Source organism: Scyliorhinus torazame, chromosome 7 (genome assembly GCF_047496885.1).
Source record: "Scyliorhinus torazame isolate Kashiwa2021f chromosome 7, sScyTor2.1, whole genome shotgun sequence".
Taxonomy (NCBI): Eukaryota; Metazoa; Chordata; class Chondrichthyes; order Carcharhiniformes; family Scyliorhinidae; genus Scyliorhinus; species Scyliorhinus torazame.
The window spans coordinates 111,523,039-111,537,996 of record NC_092713.1 but is presented as its reverse complement, the minus strand read 5'-3'; the positions used below and the strand labels follow the sequence as shown (position 1 = coordinate 111,537,996).

Genomic DNA, 14,958 nt, shown 5'->3' with positions numbered 1-14,958 from the left:
CCATCCTGCCGTTCTCTGTAGCCCTTCAACCCATTACTAATTAAAAATCTGTCTAACTCCTCAAATTTACTCACTGTCCTAGCATCCACCGTACTCTGGGGTAGTGAATTCCACAGATTCACAAGCCTTTGGGAGAAGTAATTTCTCCTTCTCTCTATTTTAAATTTGCATGTAGGGGCTGCTTAGCATCTGGCGCTTATAAGGTAGAGAAGTTTTAAGTTTTAATTTAGATAATTTTATTGCAGTTGGAGACATGTAGTGCGAGTGCTCACAACTTTGCTAGGAGCAGTTGGTTTTGCAAGGCTAGAGAGGAGACGTGGAAGAAAAGCCATACCATTGAGTAATGGTTAAGAAAACAAATGCAGGAGGGGGAGAGGGGGCGGGGGGGAGTATTACTTCGTGTTATTTGGTTAGTTTACCATGTTAGTTAGACAATGTTATTTTGCAGTTATCATGTTACCTTTTTCTTTGATTTGTAAGGGAAAAAATTGTGTTTGAAAACTTTAATAAAATATATTTAAAAAAAAAAGAAAACAAATGCAGAAATCTGAAGAGCAACTAGTTAAGGAAACTAGGGAAATTAAAAGAAGTAATTCTCTCAGTGATAGAGACCAAGGTATTGTTCAGAATAATTGAAGGAAGAATAAACAAAGTGTTGTGAGTTAGAGACAGTTGCAGTAACCAGATTTAAAGTGGGATAGCAGCCTTCAAAGGTAAAACAAATGTCTGATGCCATTTTAGTACAGTCTGGGAATCGAGAGTTAAAGCAATTGTGAGCATTTTGCACCGCAGTCAAGACAAAGGAAATCCTAAAGGCGTTGCTGTATAATCATGGACTGGATTCACTGTTAAAAGTGGAGCGGAAACTTGGGTTAGAAGAATCATTTGTAATGCCTGGACTGAATTTTGGAATGCAAACCACCAAGGTTTTCAAGCTTGTACTCTGGAATGGAATTTGGAAACTCTCCTGTGATCAATATGTTATGGGCGAGGTGTTTTCAGAATCCCAAAATGTATCATGGCGTTCAACCAACCTCCCACTTTAATGTATTTGTTGCTTTTCCTAGCACACGGCTTGTTCCCTAGGTGTGGGATTACAATTATGGACACGTGGGTTTTTAAACACAAAACACTGTTTATTCCATGAACTCAACTTAACATTAATAAACATTGGATCTCTTAACACCCCTTACTTCAAAGATAACTCCAAAAATATTGGAACAGTAAATAATTCCTCAAAATGTTCCTTCAAACTCAGAATCACATCAGGTTACTATTATGAGTTTAAATCACCCAAATGATCCAGAGATAGTCTTACATGGGAGAGATCCAGCTCACTGCAAACACAGACACTGCCAAGCTGTTTTCAAACTGATACTTAAAACTGCAAAAATGGCTGATCTAAAGTCCAGCTCCACCCACACTCTGACATCACTGTTTTCTTAAAGGTACATTGCTTAAACATCCATGTCTTAAAGGTACTCTCACATGACAATTATCTGGGAGTATTCTGAGGAGAAATCCACAGACATTCACTTGGGTTAGGAACATAGAAATTAGGAGCAGAAATAGGCAATTCAGCCCAATAGAGTCTGCTCCGCCATTCAATCAGACCATGGCTGATCTCTTCCTGGTCTCAAATCCACCTCCCCACAGATTCCCCATATCCATTTAACCCAATCAGAAATATATCTTATCTCAAGAGAAATATACATAATAAGAAGATAAGAACTAGGAACAGGAGTAGGCCATCTGGCCCCTCGAGCCTGCTCCGCCATTTAATGAGATCATGGCTGATCTTTGTGGACTCAGCTCCACTCTCCGGCCCGTACACCATATCCCCAAATCCCTTTATTCTTTAGAAAGGCATCTATCTTTTTCTTAAAAACGTTTAAAGAAGGAGCCTCAACTGCTTCACTGGGCAAGGAATTCCAGAGATTCACAACCCTTTGGGTGAAGAAGTTCCTCCTAAACTCGGTCCTAAATCTCCTTTCCCTTATTTTGAGGCTATGCCCCCTAGATATATCTATCTCTGGGTTCAGAGTGGAGACTGTATTTGACCACAGTCATTTTATGTGTTTGAAAGGGACAACAAGATCATTGTAGCTTAACATGTACTTTGTAATCCATGTTAATCTTAAAAATATTTGTATAATTGTTAAGCTAAGGGGGGAGTAACAGAGTATTGTATCATAAGCCAATGTTTTTCAAACATTTTTTCCCGGGACCCTTTTTTACCAACCGGCGGAACTTCGGGACTCATGCCTGTCGATGTTCATAACCCATGTTGGCCGACCTTTGCGACACACCATTATTGCCTACCTTTGATGAGACATTGCTTACCTTTAATGAGACAGGTGAACCTGCTTGGTTCCCACAATCTCGCTTGATTGGTCCTCACCCTCTCACATGCTTCGTCATTCAATGTTACATTTCTACGAAGGACTGCAGCTGACGATTTAAGTTCTTGCTGCATCCTTTGAAAAAAATCAAGAGGTTTGACTTTGAAGAAGATTTGAAGATTTGAGAGTTTTAAACTTTTATTTGCCAGTACTTCCTTGCATAGAACACACATGGATTTTGCATCCTGATTTGCATTGGCACAATAAAGCCATACCTCAAGAAATCATCTTTATACTGCTTTGTCTCGATTTCAGTTTCTTCTGAAAGAGTTGTTCACCAGAGGCTCTGGGGCTCTGAATACAGCTCACACCACCACTGCTTCATCTTGCTGTGGACCTTGCTGAGAAGCTGAATCCAGCAGATTCAGTTGTGAGATCCTGGCCTTTTTGTGTCTCTGGCCCTCATTTCCTTCATACAAACTAATCCATCTTCATTTCTTCACGCAGTCCTGTTGCTTGCTTGCTGGCAGCTACAAAATGGAGGAACCTCCCCTCCATGATTTTGCGCCAAAAGAGCGGACATGCAAGGTGCGTGGCATCAGTGTGCATTCCTGGCGGATGATCTTCTCTCTGCCTCTGGTGGAAAGACTCCATCGTTCATATTTTTAAAAATATATTTAGAGTACCCAATTCATTTTTCCCAATGAAGGGGCAATTTAGCGTGGCCAATCCACTTATCCTGCACATCTTTGGGTTGTGGGGGCGAAACCCACGCAAACACTGGGAGAATGTGCAAACTCCACACAGACAGTGACCCAGAGCCGGGATCGAACCTGGGACCTCGGCGCCGTGAGGCTGCAGTGCTACTCACTGCGCCACCGTGCTGCCCCATCGTTCATGTTTAAAGGTAAGTCGCGGCCAGCAATTTTTTGGACTTTGAAACTTTATTTCCAATACCTGATTATTCCAAGTTTATGACTTTTTGCTGCTCAAATTAAACAATGTCAGTTGAACATGTGCATCCTTACATTAACACGCAAACTTTAAAAAAATATCTACATCCATTTATTTATAAATTTAAACAAGTATAGAAAAAAGAACAATCTTGTTTTCAGTTTACAAACTCTGACTTTAGATGAGATGAAGTAACTTGTCAAACACAATGTCACGATATTTCTTATTGGTTCCACTGCATTGCACTATCCAAACATCCAAGCCATCTCCTTCTCCATTCTCACCAAAAGCACTTATTTCTTGGTTTCTAGAGAGTAGCGTTACAAAGTTATGACTGTGTAGGCTTCTTTCAGTGTTGAACTGTGTCACCCGTATTGACTGGCCTTGTTTGGTTGGTATTCCTGGCTGACAAACCTGGCCTGGCTCCCCTCTCACTGTCCAGTAGCTGCATCCACCCAGTCACAGGCTGCTGACCACTTCCCGACCAGTATTTCACGTTGTGGGAATGCAAGCGGATATTGCACCGGCTGTTGAACAGCTGGACCACTGAGCCGCAGGTGGCATACTGCCAATCTGTGCCGGGGTTGAGCCGAGCAGCATGCACAGGATGAGCAGTAGAGTGGAGCCCAAGCTGGGACCACCACCGTTAGCCCGTGGACTCCTGCCAGTCCCAGGCCCCAACCCACGCACGTGCGCAGTGACCAGCGCACAGCCCAGCCGCGCGCCACCCGCCCCCTGAAACGCTGCAACCAATCGAGAACTGCCCTAAGTTTGAAAAATCCTGTCATTAGCCACCACTTCCCCCTGTCTGCAGCTGTCAAGGTCACCATTCACTTGGAAAATGTCAAAGATTTGGGTGGCATCTCACAGTTGGTTTTAAAAAATGTATTTATTTATTCGTTCATGAGATGTTGGCGTCACCTGCTGGCCCAGCATTTATTGCCCATCCCTATTTGCCCTTGAGTGACAGTTCATAGATCATAGAATTTACAGTGCAGGAGGAGACCATTCAGCCCATCGAGTCTGCATGTTAAGAGTCAACAGATTGCTGTGGGTATGGAGTCACATGCAGACCCGAGCAGGTAAGGACAGCAGATTTCCCTAAAGGACATTAGTGAATCAGATGGGTTTTTATGTCAATAGACAATGGTTTCATGGTCACCATTAGACATTTAATTCCAGATTTTTATTGAATTCCAATATTGTCACCTGCCATGAGGGGATTCGAACCAGGTGAAATCCTGGGTCTTTAGATTACTAGTCCAGTGACAATATCACTACGCCACTGTCCCCATGGTAGCTCATTGTTCCATCAGTGGACTATTCTAGAAGGCTGGGGACTGCATCCACTTTGAGTCAAATGGGCCAGTGCTCCCATAGAGCACGTAGGGATTTGCCTCCATTGATGGATTCTCAAGTCTGAGGGAAAACCATTTACACAGGAACTAGGAGCGGAATAGGCAATTCATCCCTTTGAGCCATTCAATCAGATCATGGCTGATCTCTTCCTGGTCTCAAAACCCCTCCCCAGCTGTTGCCTGTGGTAGTCATCACTGATGTATATATTAGGTGATTTGTGGTAAGGCCCTGTACTACAGGTACGGGGGTAGTTCCCTACCTGCTGGCTCTGCCCAGTAGGCGAAGTATAAATGTGTTTTCCCCATACAGCAGCCATTTTGCCAGCTGCTGTAGGAGGCCACACATCTTAGTGTAATAAAGCCTCAGTTGCATTCAACTCTCGTCTTTGTGTAATTGATCGTGCATCATTGCCCATGTCCCTTAAACCCGTTCATTTAACCAAAAATATATGTATCTCCTTCTTGAAACCTTCTTCACAGCGCCAGGGTCCCAGGTTCGATTCCCTGCTGGGTCACTGTCGTGTGAAGTCTGCACGTTCTCCCCGTGTGTGCGTGGGTTTCCTCCGGGTGCTCCGGTTTCCTCCCACAGTCCAAAGACGTGCAGGTTAGGTGGATTGGCCATGATAAATTGCCCTTAGTGGCCAAAAAAGGTTAGGAGGGGTTATTGGGTTATGGGGATGGGGCTTAAGTGGGTCGGTGCAGGCTCGATGGGCCGAATGGCCTCCTTCTGCACTGTCTGTTCTATGAGGTTGTCTTTTAGTCACTCTTTAGGAAAAACAAGGTGTGACATTCCTGAAATGGAGACAATTCTTTTGTTGTGGACACTGCTGGGGATGAATCCCACACAGAGGGTCCACCATCTTAACTCTTTGTTCAGCAGAAATATCCAGTTTCAAAATAAGAAATAATAAGGATAAAGTATAAAAATATACCGTGTTGGGTTTTTGTTCTGTGCTGGTGGAACCACACAACTGTTATGTTCTTGCTCCCCTTCTGCAACTTGCTCTGTGGGCAACACAAGAAGATGATGATGAGAACTTTGCCTACTCAGGGCAGTGAGAGTCGCAGTTTGCATTCATTTAATACTGGACTGTTTTATTTCAGACAAAGGATTTGCATTTATGTGTGTCACCAAAGTGTTTCACATACTTGAGGTGCAATGACTGTTAGAGACCAACTTGCGACCATTTTATAGATACTAAGATCCCAAATGGTAATCAACAGCTTGGGGCATCCCAAATTTGCTTTTCGGTCAACTAAGTACTTTAGAGGGTAGTCACTGTTGTAATGAAGGAAATGTAATAGGTCAATAATCAATTAATTTTGGGAATCTAAGATGAGGGATCATAATGTAAAAATTAGAACCTGGTCTTTCAGGACGGAAATTAGGAACTGGAAGAAGTCTTACAACACCAGGTTAAAGTCCAACCAGGTTTATTTGGAATCACTAGCTTTCGGAGCGCAGCTCCTTCATCACCTGATGAGATGTTGCGTTAATCAATAGTGCCTCCTGCTCAATAATGCCTCCTTTGTGAGGAGTGTTCATGTGTCATTAATGCAACTGGCTACTCGACTTTAACCTGGTGTTGTAAGACCTCCGACCCTTGATATGTGTGTGTGTGGTGTGTGTGTAGTGTGTAGTGTGTAGGTAGTGTGTGTTTAGCTGCAGCATTGCACCACCAGACTTAGATATCTCTTGAATGATGTGCTTTCCTCCTGCAGCATGGAGAAGATTTACGAGATTTTCCTCCCTCGCTGTTTTCAGCTTGACAGTCACATGAGATGTGTTAATCAGTAATACCTCCTGCTCAATAGTGCCCCATTTGTGAGGAGTGTTGACGTGTCATTGATGCAACTGCCTACTTGACTTGACAATGAGAACCGTGGGCACTCAGTCTCGTTAGACTGTGTGCATGCAACTGTCTATATAATTACAGGCCTGCCACTTGGGTTTTGCTTGCTACTCACCTTTCCAGACCGTAGCAGATCATTGACGTGTTTTATACATTGAACCCATCTCCTCCCAGTGATCCCCCACTGCTGACCTCTGTGGCAATCTCTACCCATTCCCTCTTTGCCTGGCTGAAGGGTTTCTTCTGGTAGAGGGCAGAGCACATCTTTCCTCGTGAAGACAGCATGCCTTCAAATCCTCAGCGGTATCAGAAAAGCATGAGATAGCTCGGGGCCACCTGCACTGGCTAGCTTTTGAGCACTCTGCTGTTCCATCTCACTAGGGAATGGCAAGTTCAGTCAAGTGTTCTAAAATGACCCTCTGTAATGAGGTCTGGCCTCCAGGCTGCTCCGATTTGGGGCTGAACTTGCACATGGCCTTTGCATTTAAAAATCATTGGCATCACTGAGGCTGATGAAGTGCTGGTTGGGATCCAGCTTTGAGTATATTCAAGTCATAGATTGATAGATTACTAATTGAACCCGGGGATATGAGAGAGTGTGGAAAATCGCTATGGTAGAAGTCTTATTGAGTGGCAGAGGAGGCTTAGAGGGACACATGGTCTTCTCCCCGCTCCTATTTCTTATATTTTTGGCGTCCTATAAACATTTGTGATTTTTTTTTTAAACGTTAATTTTTAGAAAGAAAAAATGAAGACTGAGCAGTTGTCACATTGCAGTGGAGGAAGTCCGTTACCACAGCAAACTTCCTTATCTCCTGGTGTAAAGAAAAAAAGAAAACTGGTAAGTTTTCAACGCAAGTACAGTCAATGTGTTCACTCCATAGGACAGCCCACTAAGTCACTATGTAAATCTTTTAATCTTGTCATTCAGTTATAATGTGTTTGACTTTGTTTTCATGACACACAGTTTCCAAGTGAAAATGCATTGAAAACTGATAGATCATAAAAATGTTTTAACAGTTCCAAGAAGTAGAGCACAAAAATGGAATGGTTCAAGTAGCTTCATTTATTCTAAGTTGTAGTAAATAAAGCTAACTTTGTTTTAGATATATTTAATAACTTTTGTGAATGCCGTTCCTTTGGTATATGTCCTCCTTGATCATTTGAAGTTGGTAATGTATTAGTCAGCATGAAATAATCTTGCTGGAATGTTTGAATTCAGCAGAGTGAAGAGATTCAGATAATACATACTGTAGACTGGTGGGTATTCGTAAAGACACCAGCAAAGCCTAATGGTTAAAAACGCTAACTCTGTATCAGCATAAGCAACATAAACAGCGGGGACCTGCAGTGAAAAACAGGATCTGCAGCCAGGGAATGAGCACAGGAACTGATTGGACAATGGCTGTTGCTATATAGACAAGTAATTGAACACCGACCCCTGTGTGTCATTACGATCCCTAGGTGAGCCACGACTCTTTAGCATTCGTGACCAGAAAAGACAGTGATTGATTACTACTGTCTCGTGAGTATGTGACGGGTGCATGGGCAAGATCTATGTGAGAAGGAGAGACAAAGAAGCTTCAGAAGCAATAACCTGAAGGAATAACCATTGTAACAAACAGACCTGGGCCTGGGATCCAGAGAGGAAACCGGGATTCACCAAGAGGGAGTCTGATCCACCTCACCCTTTAACGGATGGTATTTAGGCCCAAGCTTTGAGTTTTGATACCTTTTGTAGAACAGAGTGTTGATGCTGTGTATAACAGAGTTTCTGATACCCTTTCATAGTGGTGTTTTGATACTTTTGGGGTAACTTGGAAAGGTATAATAAATGAGATTATTGTATGATAATTTGAGAGTTTGAGTGTTTTGTCCATAATTAGTTGACCCAAGTTTGAGGTGCAGCAGTAAAGTTAAACAAAAGGAATATTTGAAGATCATTCGCACAATAATAACACGCAAGTTATTCTCGGAAGTTGTTAGTTTACGTAATGGCCCAGATTTTACATTCAGTGGCCAAGAAACCGCATTCACCATTCATTTTTTAATATTTGCTCACAGTATGTTAATGTGGCTGATAGGGTCAGCATTTGTTGCTCATCCCTAATTGCCCTTGAGAAAGTGTGGGCGAGCAGATCTTTTGAATCCCTGGAGTCCATTTGGTATAGCAATACCTATGGTGCTACTAGGAAGGAAATTCAGGACTTTGATTCCACAGTGGTGAAGGAGTGATCCAGTTAAGTTTCTGGTCATGGTAATTCTCAGGCTGTTGATGATAATACAATTGAATGTCAAGGACAGATAATTTTTATTATTGTTTCCTGGGATGTGAGCATGCCCAGCATTTGTTGCTCATCCCTAATTGTTCTGGAGATGGTGTAGGTAAGCTGCCTTCTTGAGCTATTGCAATCCATCTGATATAGGTACACTTACAGTGCAGTTCAGAAGCGTGTCCCAAGATTTTTACCCAGGACAGTGAAGGGACGTTGACATAGTTCCAGGTCAGGATGGTATGTTGCTTGAAGGGGAACTTGCAGGTTGTGATGGTCCCTTGTGTCTGCTGACCTTGTGACTTCTACCACCTAGAAGGCCATGTTTGGTTGGTGCTGTTGAAGGAGCCTTGGTGAGTTGTTGCTGCAGTGCACCTTGTATATGGAGAATACTGCTGTCACTGTGTGTTGGTGGCAGAGAGAGTGGATGTTTATTGTGGTGGATGGGATGCCAATCAAGTGGGCGTCTTTGTCCTGGATTGTGTTGAGCTTCTTCAGTGTTGTTGGTGCTGCACTCATCCACTCACACTCCTGGTTTGTGCCTTGCCGATGATGAACAGTCTGGGGAAGAAAGAAGGAGGTTGACTTGCCATAGAATTAGCCTCTGAACTGCTCTTGTATCCTCACTATTTATATAGTGAATCCAGTTAAGTTTCTGATCAATCGTAATCCTCCTCACTCTGCCAGATGTAGATGGTGGGGGATTAGTGAATTCAGTGATTGTCATGTCAAGGGGCGATGATTAGATTGTCTATCATTGGAGACGGTCATTGTCTCTCACTTGTGTGGCGCAAATGTTACTTGCCACTTATCAGCCCAAACCTAAATGCTGTCCAGATCTTGCTACATATGATCACAGATTGCTTCGGTGTCTTGAGGAGTCATAAATGGTGCTGAACACTACAAGCTTCAGTGAACATCCCCACTTCTGATCTTATGGTGGAGGTAAGATCATTGATGAAGCAGCTATAGATGGTTGGGCCTAGGATATCAAAATAAATATGAGAATCAAAGAGTATGAGAAGAGACTGGCAACCAACATAAAAAGGGATCCAAAGGCCTTCCAGATGTTTATAAATAGTAAAAGGAGAATGGGGCTCTAGAGGGCCACAATAGGGATTTACGCATGGAGGTAGAGGGCATGGTTGCGATACTAAATGAGTACTTTGCATCTTAGCAAGGCAGAAGATGCATCTGGCTTTACCAAAGAAGAAGATCCTTTATCAAGAGTGAAGAGGAAGAAAATCCAAGGGTTCTGATGGTCTCCATCCTAAATGCTCATGTTGTAGGAGGTAACGTAGTGAAATGAATGAAAGGGACAGTAGCAATGTGGATACACAATTGGCGTAGTAATAGGAAAGACAGTAATGCTTAATGAATATTTTTCATGCTGGAGGAATGTTTGTAGTGGCGTTGCTCAGGAGTCAGGAATGGGGCCCTTGCTTTTCTTGGTATATATTAATGAGTGTGCAGTGCAGGAGACAATTTCAAAGTTTGCAGATGACACAAAACTTGGAAGCATTACAAACTGTAAAGAAGAACAGCATTGAACTTCAAAAAGATATAGACAAGTTGGTGGAGTGGGCAGACAAGTGGCAGATGAAGTTCAATGCAGAGAAGTGAGGTGATGCATTTTGGCCGGAAAAACACAGACAGACTATAAAAAAGGGGTACAATTCTTAAGGGAGTGCAGTAGGAGAGTGGCCTGAGTCTACCTGTCCATAGATCATTGAACGTAGCTGGAAAAATGGAAAGAGCATAAACCATGCAGTATCCTGGGCTTTATTTAAACAAAAAATATATAGAGTGCTCAATTCTTTTTTTACAATTAAGGGGCAATTTAGTGTGGCCAATCCACCTACCCTGCACATCCTTGGGTTGTGGGGTTGAGACCCACGCAGACACTGGGAGAATGTGCAAACTCCACACGGACAGTGACCTGGGGCCGGGATCAAACCCGGGTCATCGGCGCCATGAGGCAGCAGTGATAACCACTGCATCATCGTGCTGCCCAGATTCTGGCCTTTATTAATAGCGGCATAGGGTACAAGAATGTAAAGGTCCTTCCTGTTTATTCCCTGATTTCCCTTTTACTTTTGCTGTTACATTTTTGATTAATGGATGATTAATGGACAATTGTCTTTAATGAAATTGGCCTGTACCTTTTAATTCAAGCAGGAGAATTCAGCAGCAGGAGAGATCACTCTGCTAGTCGGTGCTGGTTTAAACTGGAGTTGTAGACTGACCGGCACCAATGACTGAGATTGACTGGGGCTCGGTTTGAATGATTTGGCTGGTGGCCAATGAATTGGTTCAAAAGGCTGTGTTCTGCCTGGTAACAGGCGGTGGTGATTGGATCTGATGTCAGTGGAATGTTTACTTTTTAAAGAGCCGAAGGTTCCAGTTTGGATTCTGGCAGTCCGGTAAAAAAATCCAACTAAATTATCTCCAAAAGAAACCAGCTGAACTCTCCCCCGAAAGCCACTGGGTGCTTTTTCCTGAGTCTGCCGAGGCCTGAAGTCAAACCACAAGCTGAAAGCAAAGTTTAATGTGAAATGAAGTATCTCTCCAGAAAGATAGAGGTCTGAATGCAAAACTCGAGCTAAAAGCCCAGCTTAATGATAAATAAGGGGCTGGATTCTCCGATTTTCAGGCTATGTCTGGAGGATCCATGGCGTTTTATGTGGGAAAAATGGGCGCTGCCCCAGCACCAATCCTCTGACTGGTGAGGGGCTAGCAGCCGCGCCAAGTGAAATGCCCGGACTCCATGAAAGAAACGGCTGGAGAATTGCCGGGTCTGTGGTTGTGCATGGGCATGGCGACAACCTGCAGCGGTCGCGCCGTAAAACATGGTGCGGCTGTGCGTGGACCCGACCTGCCAGATAGTGCCCTCCTTTACACCTCTCGCCACCCCCCACCAGTCCCTCCAGCCCTCGCCAAAACCCCCCGGCCAGCAGCATGGCTCACGCCCGAATGTGGCGGCGCTGGACAGTCAGCAGCCGCTGAAACCACACGTCAACCGCGCGGTCGGGAACTCGGCCCATTGGGGGCGAAGAATTGGGAGAGGGCTTTCAGGTGACGTCCTGAGGCTGACCCAATGGCGTGCGACAAATGCCGCGATGATGCTGTTTTGGAGGAGGTGGAGCATGCGCAACATGCATAAAACGGGCGCCATCCCCGATTTGGTCGTAAAAATTGATACTCTGCCCGATTGCTGATTACGAAATTGGCGTTGGGAAACGGAGAATCCCGTCCCCAATGTTTCTCCAGAAAGTGCTGCTTGTGAGCACTGCATTTTTCAAAACTACAGTGACCCTGAATGAATGACTCTACAAAGAAGACCATTTCCGACTGAAACCCAAAGGCTCTAATCTGCAAGTTTGTTGTGAAGAAAGTGTGCTAAAAGACATACCATCGAAAGCAAAGACTCTTAACTTTTGACTTCTATCCTTATTATTTTCACCCTTTCTCCCCCCTCCTGCCCACCCCCTGTGTTTGTCTGACTTTTGTGTGTAGGTAGAGGGTGGGGCAGTTAAAATGGGTTAGTAGGTGTTAGCTTGTTAACCAGTTGAATTTGCTGCATATTTCATGATAGTTCTTGATATAAATAAACAGTAATCGTTTTTACATTTACAAACCTGGTGACTGTAATTATTGGACAGCCTCTGGGTATTTTTATAAGAATTATTGGTTAATTCACTTGTGTTGTGATTCTGGGACGAGTGGGGCTGGAACTGACTGTGCACTTGCCCAGGGTGTCATGACAGTAATAGGAAGGTTGTGCCGAATTTATACGAAACACTTGTTAGCCCCCAGCTGGACTATTGTGTGCAGTTCTGGGTGCTACACTGTAGGAAGGGTGTGAGTGATTGTAGAAGAGGTTTACAGGAATGGTTTCAGGGATTTGAAACTTCAACTATGAGGACAGGTTGGAGATGTTGGAAAGAAGAAGGCTAAGAGGTGATTTGATAGAGGTGTTCATCATCATTAAGGGGCTGAACAGAATAGATAGAGAGAAACTGTTCCCAATTGTACAAGGATCGAGAACGAGAGGGCACAGATTTAAAGTTGCAGAAGTGATTTTTAAAAAGAAAAACATTTTCACATAATGAGTGGTTCAGACCTGGAATGCAATACCTGGAAGTGTGGTGGAGACTGGTTCAATCGAGGGGTTCAAGAGGGAATTGGATGATCGTTTGAAGAGAAACCATGTTCCAGCATATGGGGGGGAAAGGGAGGAAAATGGCACTCAGTCATTTGGAGAGCCAGTGCAGACGCTCTGGTCTGAATTGATTCCTTCGATTCTGTATACATACTTGCATGGGCAGAAGATTGGGTAGCTAACAGAAAATAGAAGGGAGCCATAAATGGTTATTTTTTGGTTGGCGGGAAATAATGAGGGATCCGTGCTGGGACCACAACTTTCATAATCTTTGGTGGTGGGAAATATTTTAGAAATATAATCCGGGACAAAATTGACAAGTGTGGATTAATTAAGGAAAGCCAGCAAGGATTTCTTCAGGGTAAATTAACCAATTTGAGATTTTCAATGAAGTTAAGAGAGGATTGATGAGGGCAGTGAGATTGGTGTGATGTACATAGACTTCCAAAAAATATTTGACAAAGTGCTACATTTCGGCATGTTAGCAAGGTTGAAGCCCATGGAATAAGAGTGACGGTGATAGCATAGATATGAAATTGTCTTGAGTGCCAGAAACAGAGTAATGCGAATGATTGTTTTTTGGACTGGAGGAAAGCATGCAATGTGATTCCGTGGGTTGTATAGGAACCACAGCTTTTGTTGATCTATATTAATGACCAGGACTTGGGTGCGGGACACCATTTCAAAATTTGATGATGGCACAAAACTTGGAAATATTGTGAACTGTGAAGTAGTGATAGACTTGAAGAGGCCATAACAGCCTGGTTAGAATGGGTGGGCACATGGAGATGAAATTTAATGCAGAGAAATATGAAGTGATATATTTTGGTAGGAAATATCAGGAAAGGCAATATAAAATGAAGGATACAATTCTAAAGGTAGTGTAGGAGCAGAGGGATCTTGGACTGTGTGCAAATCCTTGAAGCTTGGGAAAGCATGTAGTAGGGCTTAAGAATTCCTGAGTACAAAAACAAGAAGTTGTAGCGAACCTTTATAAAACACTGGTTTAGCCTCAACTGGAACTCAGTCCGACGAATGGGGGTCTCGCCCACTTTTGGAGAACTGACAGGAAATCCCCATCAGTTCTGTGGGGGAGGCCTAACGCAGGTAGGTGCCCTTCAGTTGGTCATCGTCAGGCCTTATTCATGTTGAAGATCCCTGGTGCCGGATGCCCTACCTGCAGTCAATCAAACTGGCAGCTTCTCATGCCACCAGCAGAAGCGGTGGGTATGTGGCAGCAATGCACCCACCGGAGGTCAAGGTTCATCATGAGGCCCCAGACCAAAGGTGTGTGAAGGCAGAATGGGGATTGCGGAGTGGAGTTTGTGGGAGAGGGAATGGGGACAGGTGGGGAGGGGTGGTTAGAGGCAAGGGCAGTGGCCTTCAGCAGCACCTTCGCCTTCCCTATTCCAGATGTCTCATTCGGAGAGGCCCTCCAAAAAAGCTGAGGCTGCTGGTTGTCTTCTGGGCAGCACGTAAAACTGTGGCCTCCCGCAGTGAGATACCACTAAATTGCAGTGGGCTCAGGGATAAAGCATGTCATCATAGGCCTGCTGGGAATCCTGCATTAGACCTTTCCACCCTATTGGGAAAGGTTTTGCCACTGCTAGGAGTCTGATGTGGGACTTCTCCCGCGATTAAGAAGTTCTAACCGCTGTATATCACGCTGAAGCAGGCTGCATTTAAACTAGCTCACAGTGTCTAATTCTGGGAAACAGATTTTAGGAAAAGTGTGAAGACATTGTGGAAACATAGAAAATAGGTGCAGGGGGAGGCCATTCGGCCCTTCGAACATGCACCATCATGGCTGATCATGCAAATTCAGTATCCCACTCCCGCTTTCTCTCCATACCTCTGGATCCCTTTAGATGAAAGTCCAGCTCCCTCTTTAATATATCCAATGAACTGGCCCCAACAGTTTTCTGTGGTAGAGGTTGCAGAAAGAATGGTCCCAGGATGAGTGACTCCCATTGTGAGGGTAGATAGGCATGGCTGATGGTGGTTTCATTGGTCAAG

The 14,958-nt window shown here is 43.9% G+C and overlaps 2 protein-coding genes across 7 annotated transcripts in view; one reads left to right on the top strand and one right to left on the bottom strand.

Moving 5' to 3' along the window:
* The window catches only part of trmt1l (tRNA methyltransferase 1-like), a 146,749-nt gene extending 144,316 nt beyond the window's left edge, over positions 1-2,433 (bottom strand). The window contains exon 1 of the mRNA XM_072511264.1: positions 2,344-2,433. The gene's annotated coding sequence lies outside the window, so the exon portion shown is untranslated. The remainder of the gene's footprint in view (positions 1-2,343) is intronic.
* Positions 1-14,958, top strand: part of swt1 (SWT1 RNA endoribonuclease homolog) — a 276,175-nt gene that overhangs the window by 49,451 nt on the left and 211,766 nt on the right. For all 6 annotated transcript variants that reach the window (XR_011948209.1, XM_072511255.1, XM_072511258.1 and 3 more), the window contains one exon: positions 7,247-7,348. Coding sequence is in view for 5 of the 6 variants with exons in the window: in XM_072511255.1 (XP_072367356.1) it covers positions 7,247-7,348 (102 nt within the window). In the remaining variant the exon portion in view is untranslated. The remainder of the gene's footprint in view (positions 1-7,246; positions 7,349-14,958) is intronic.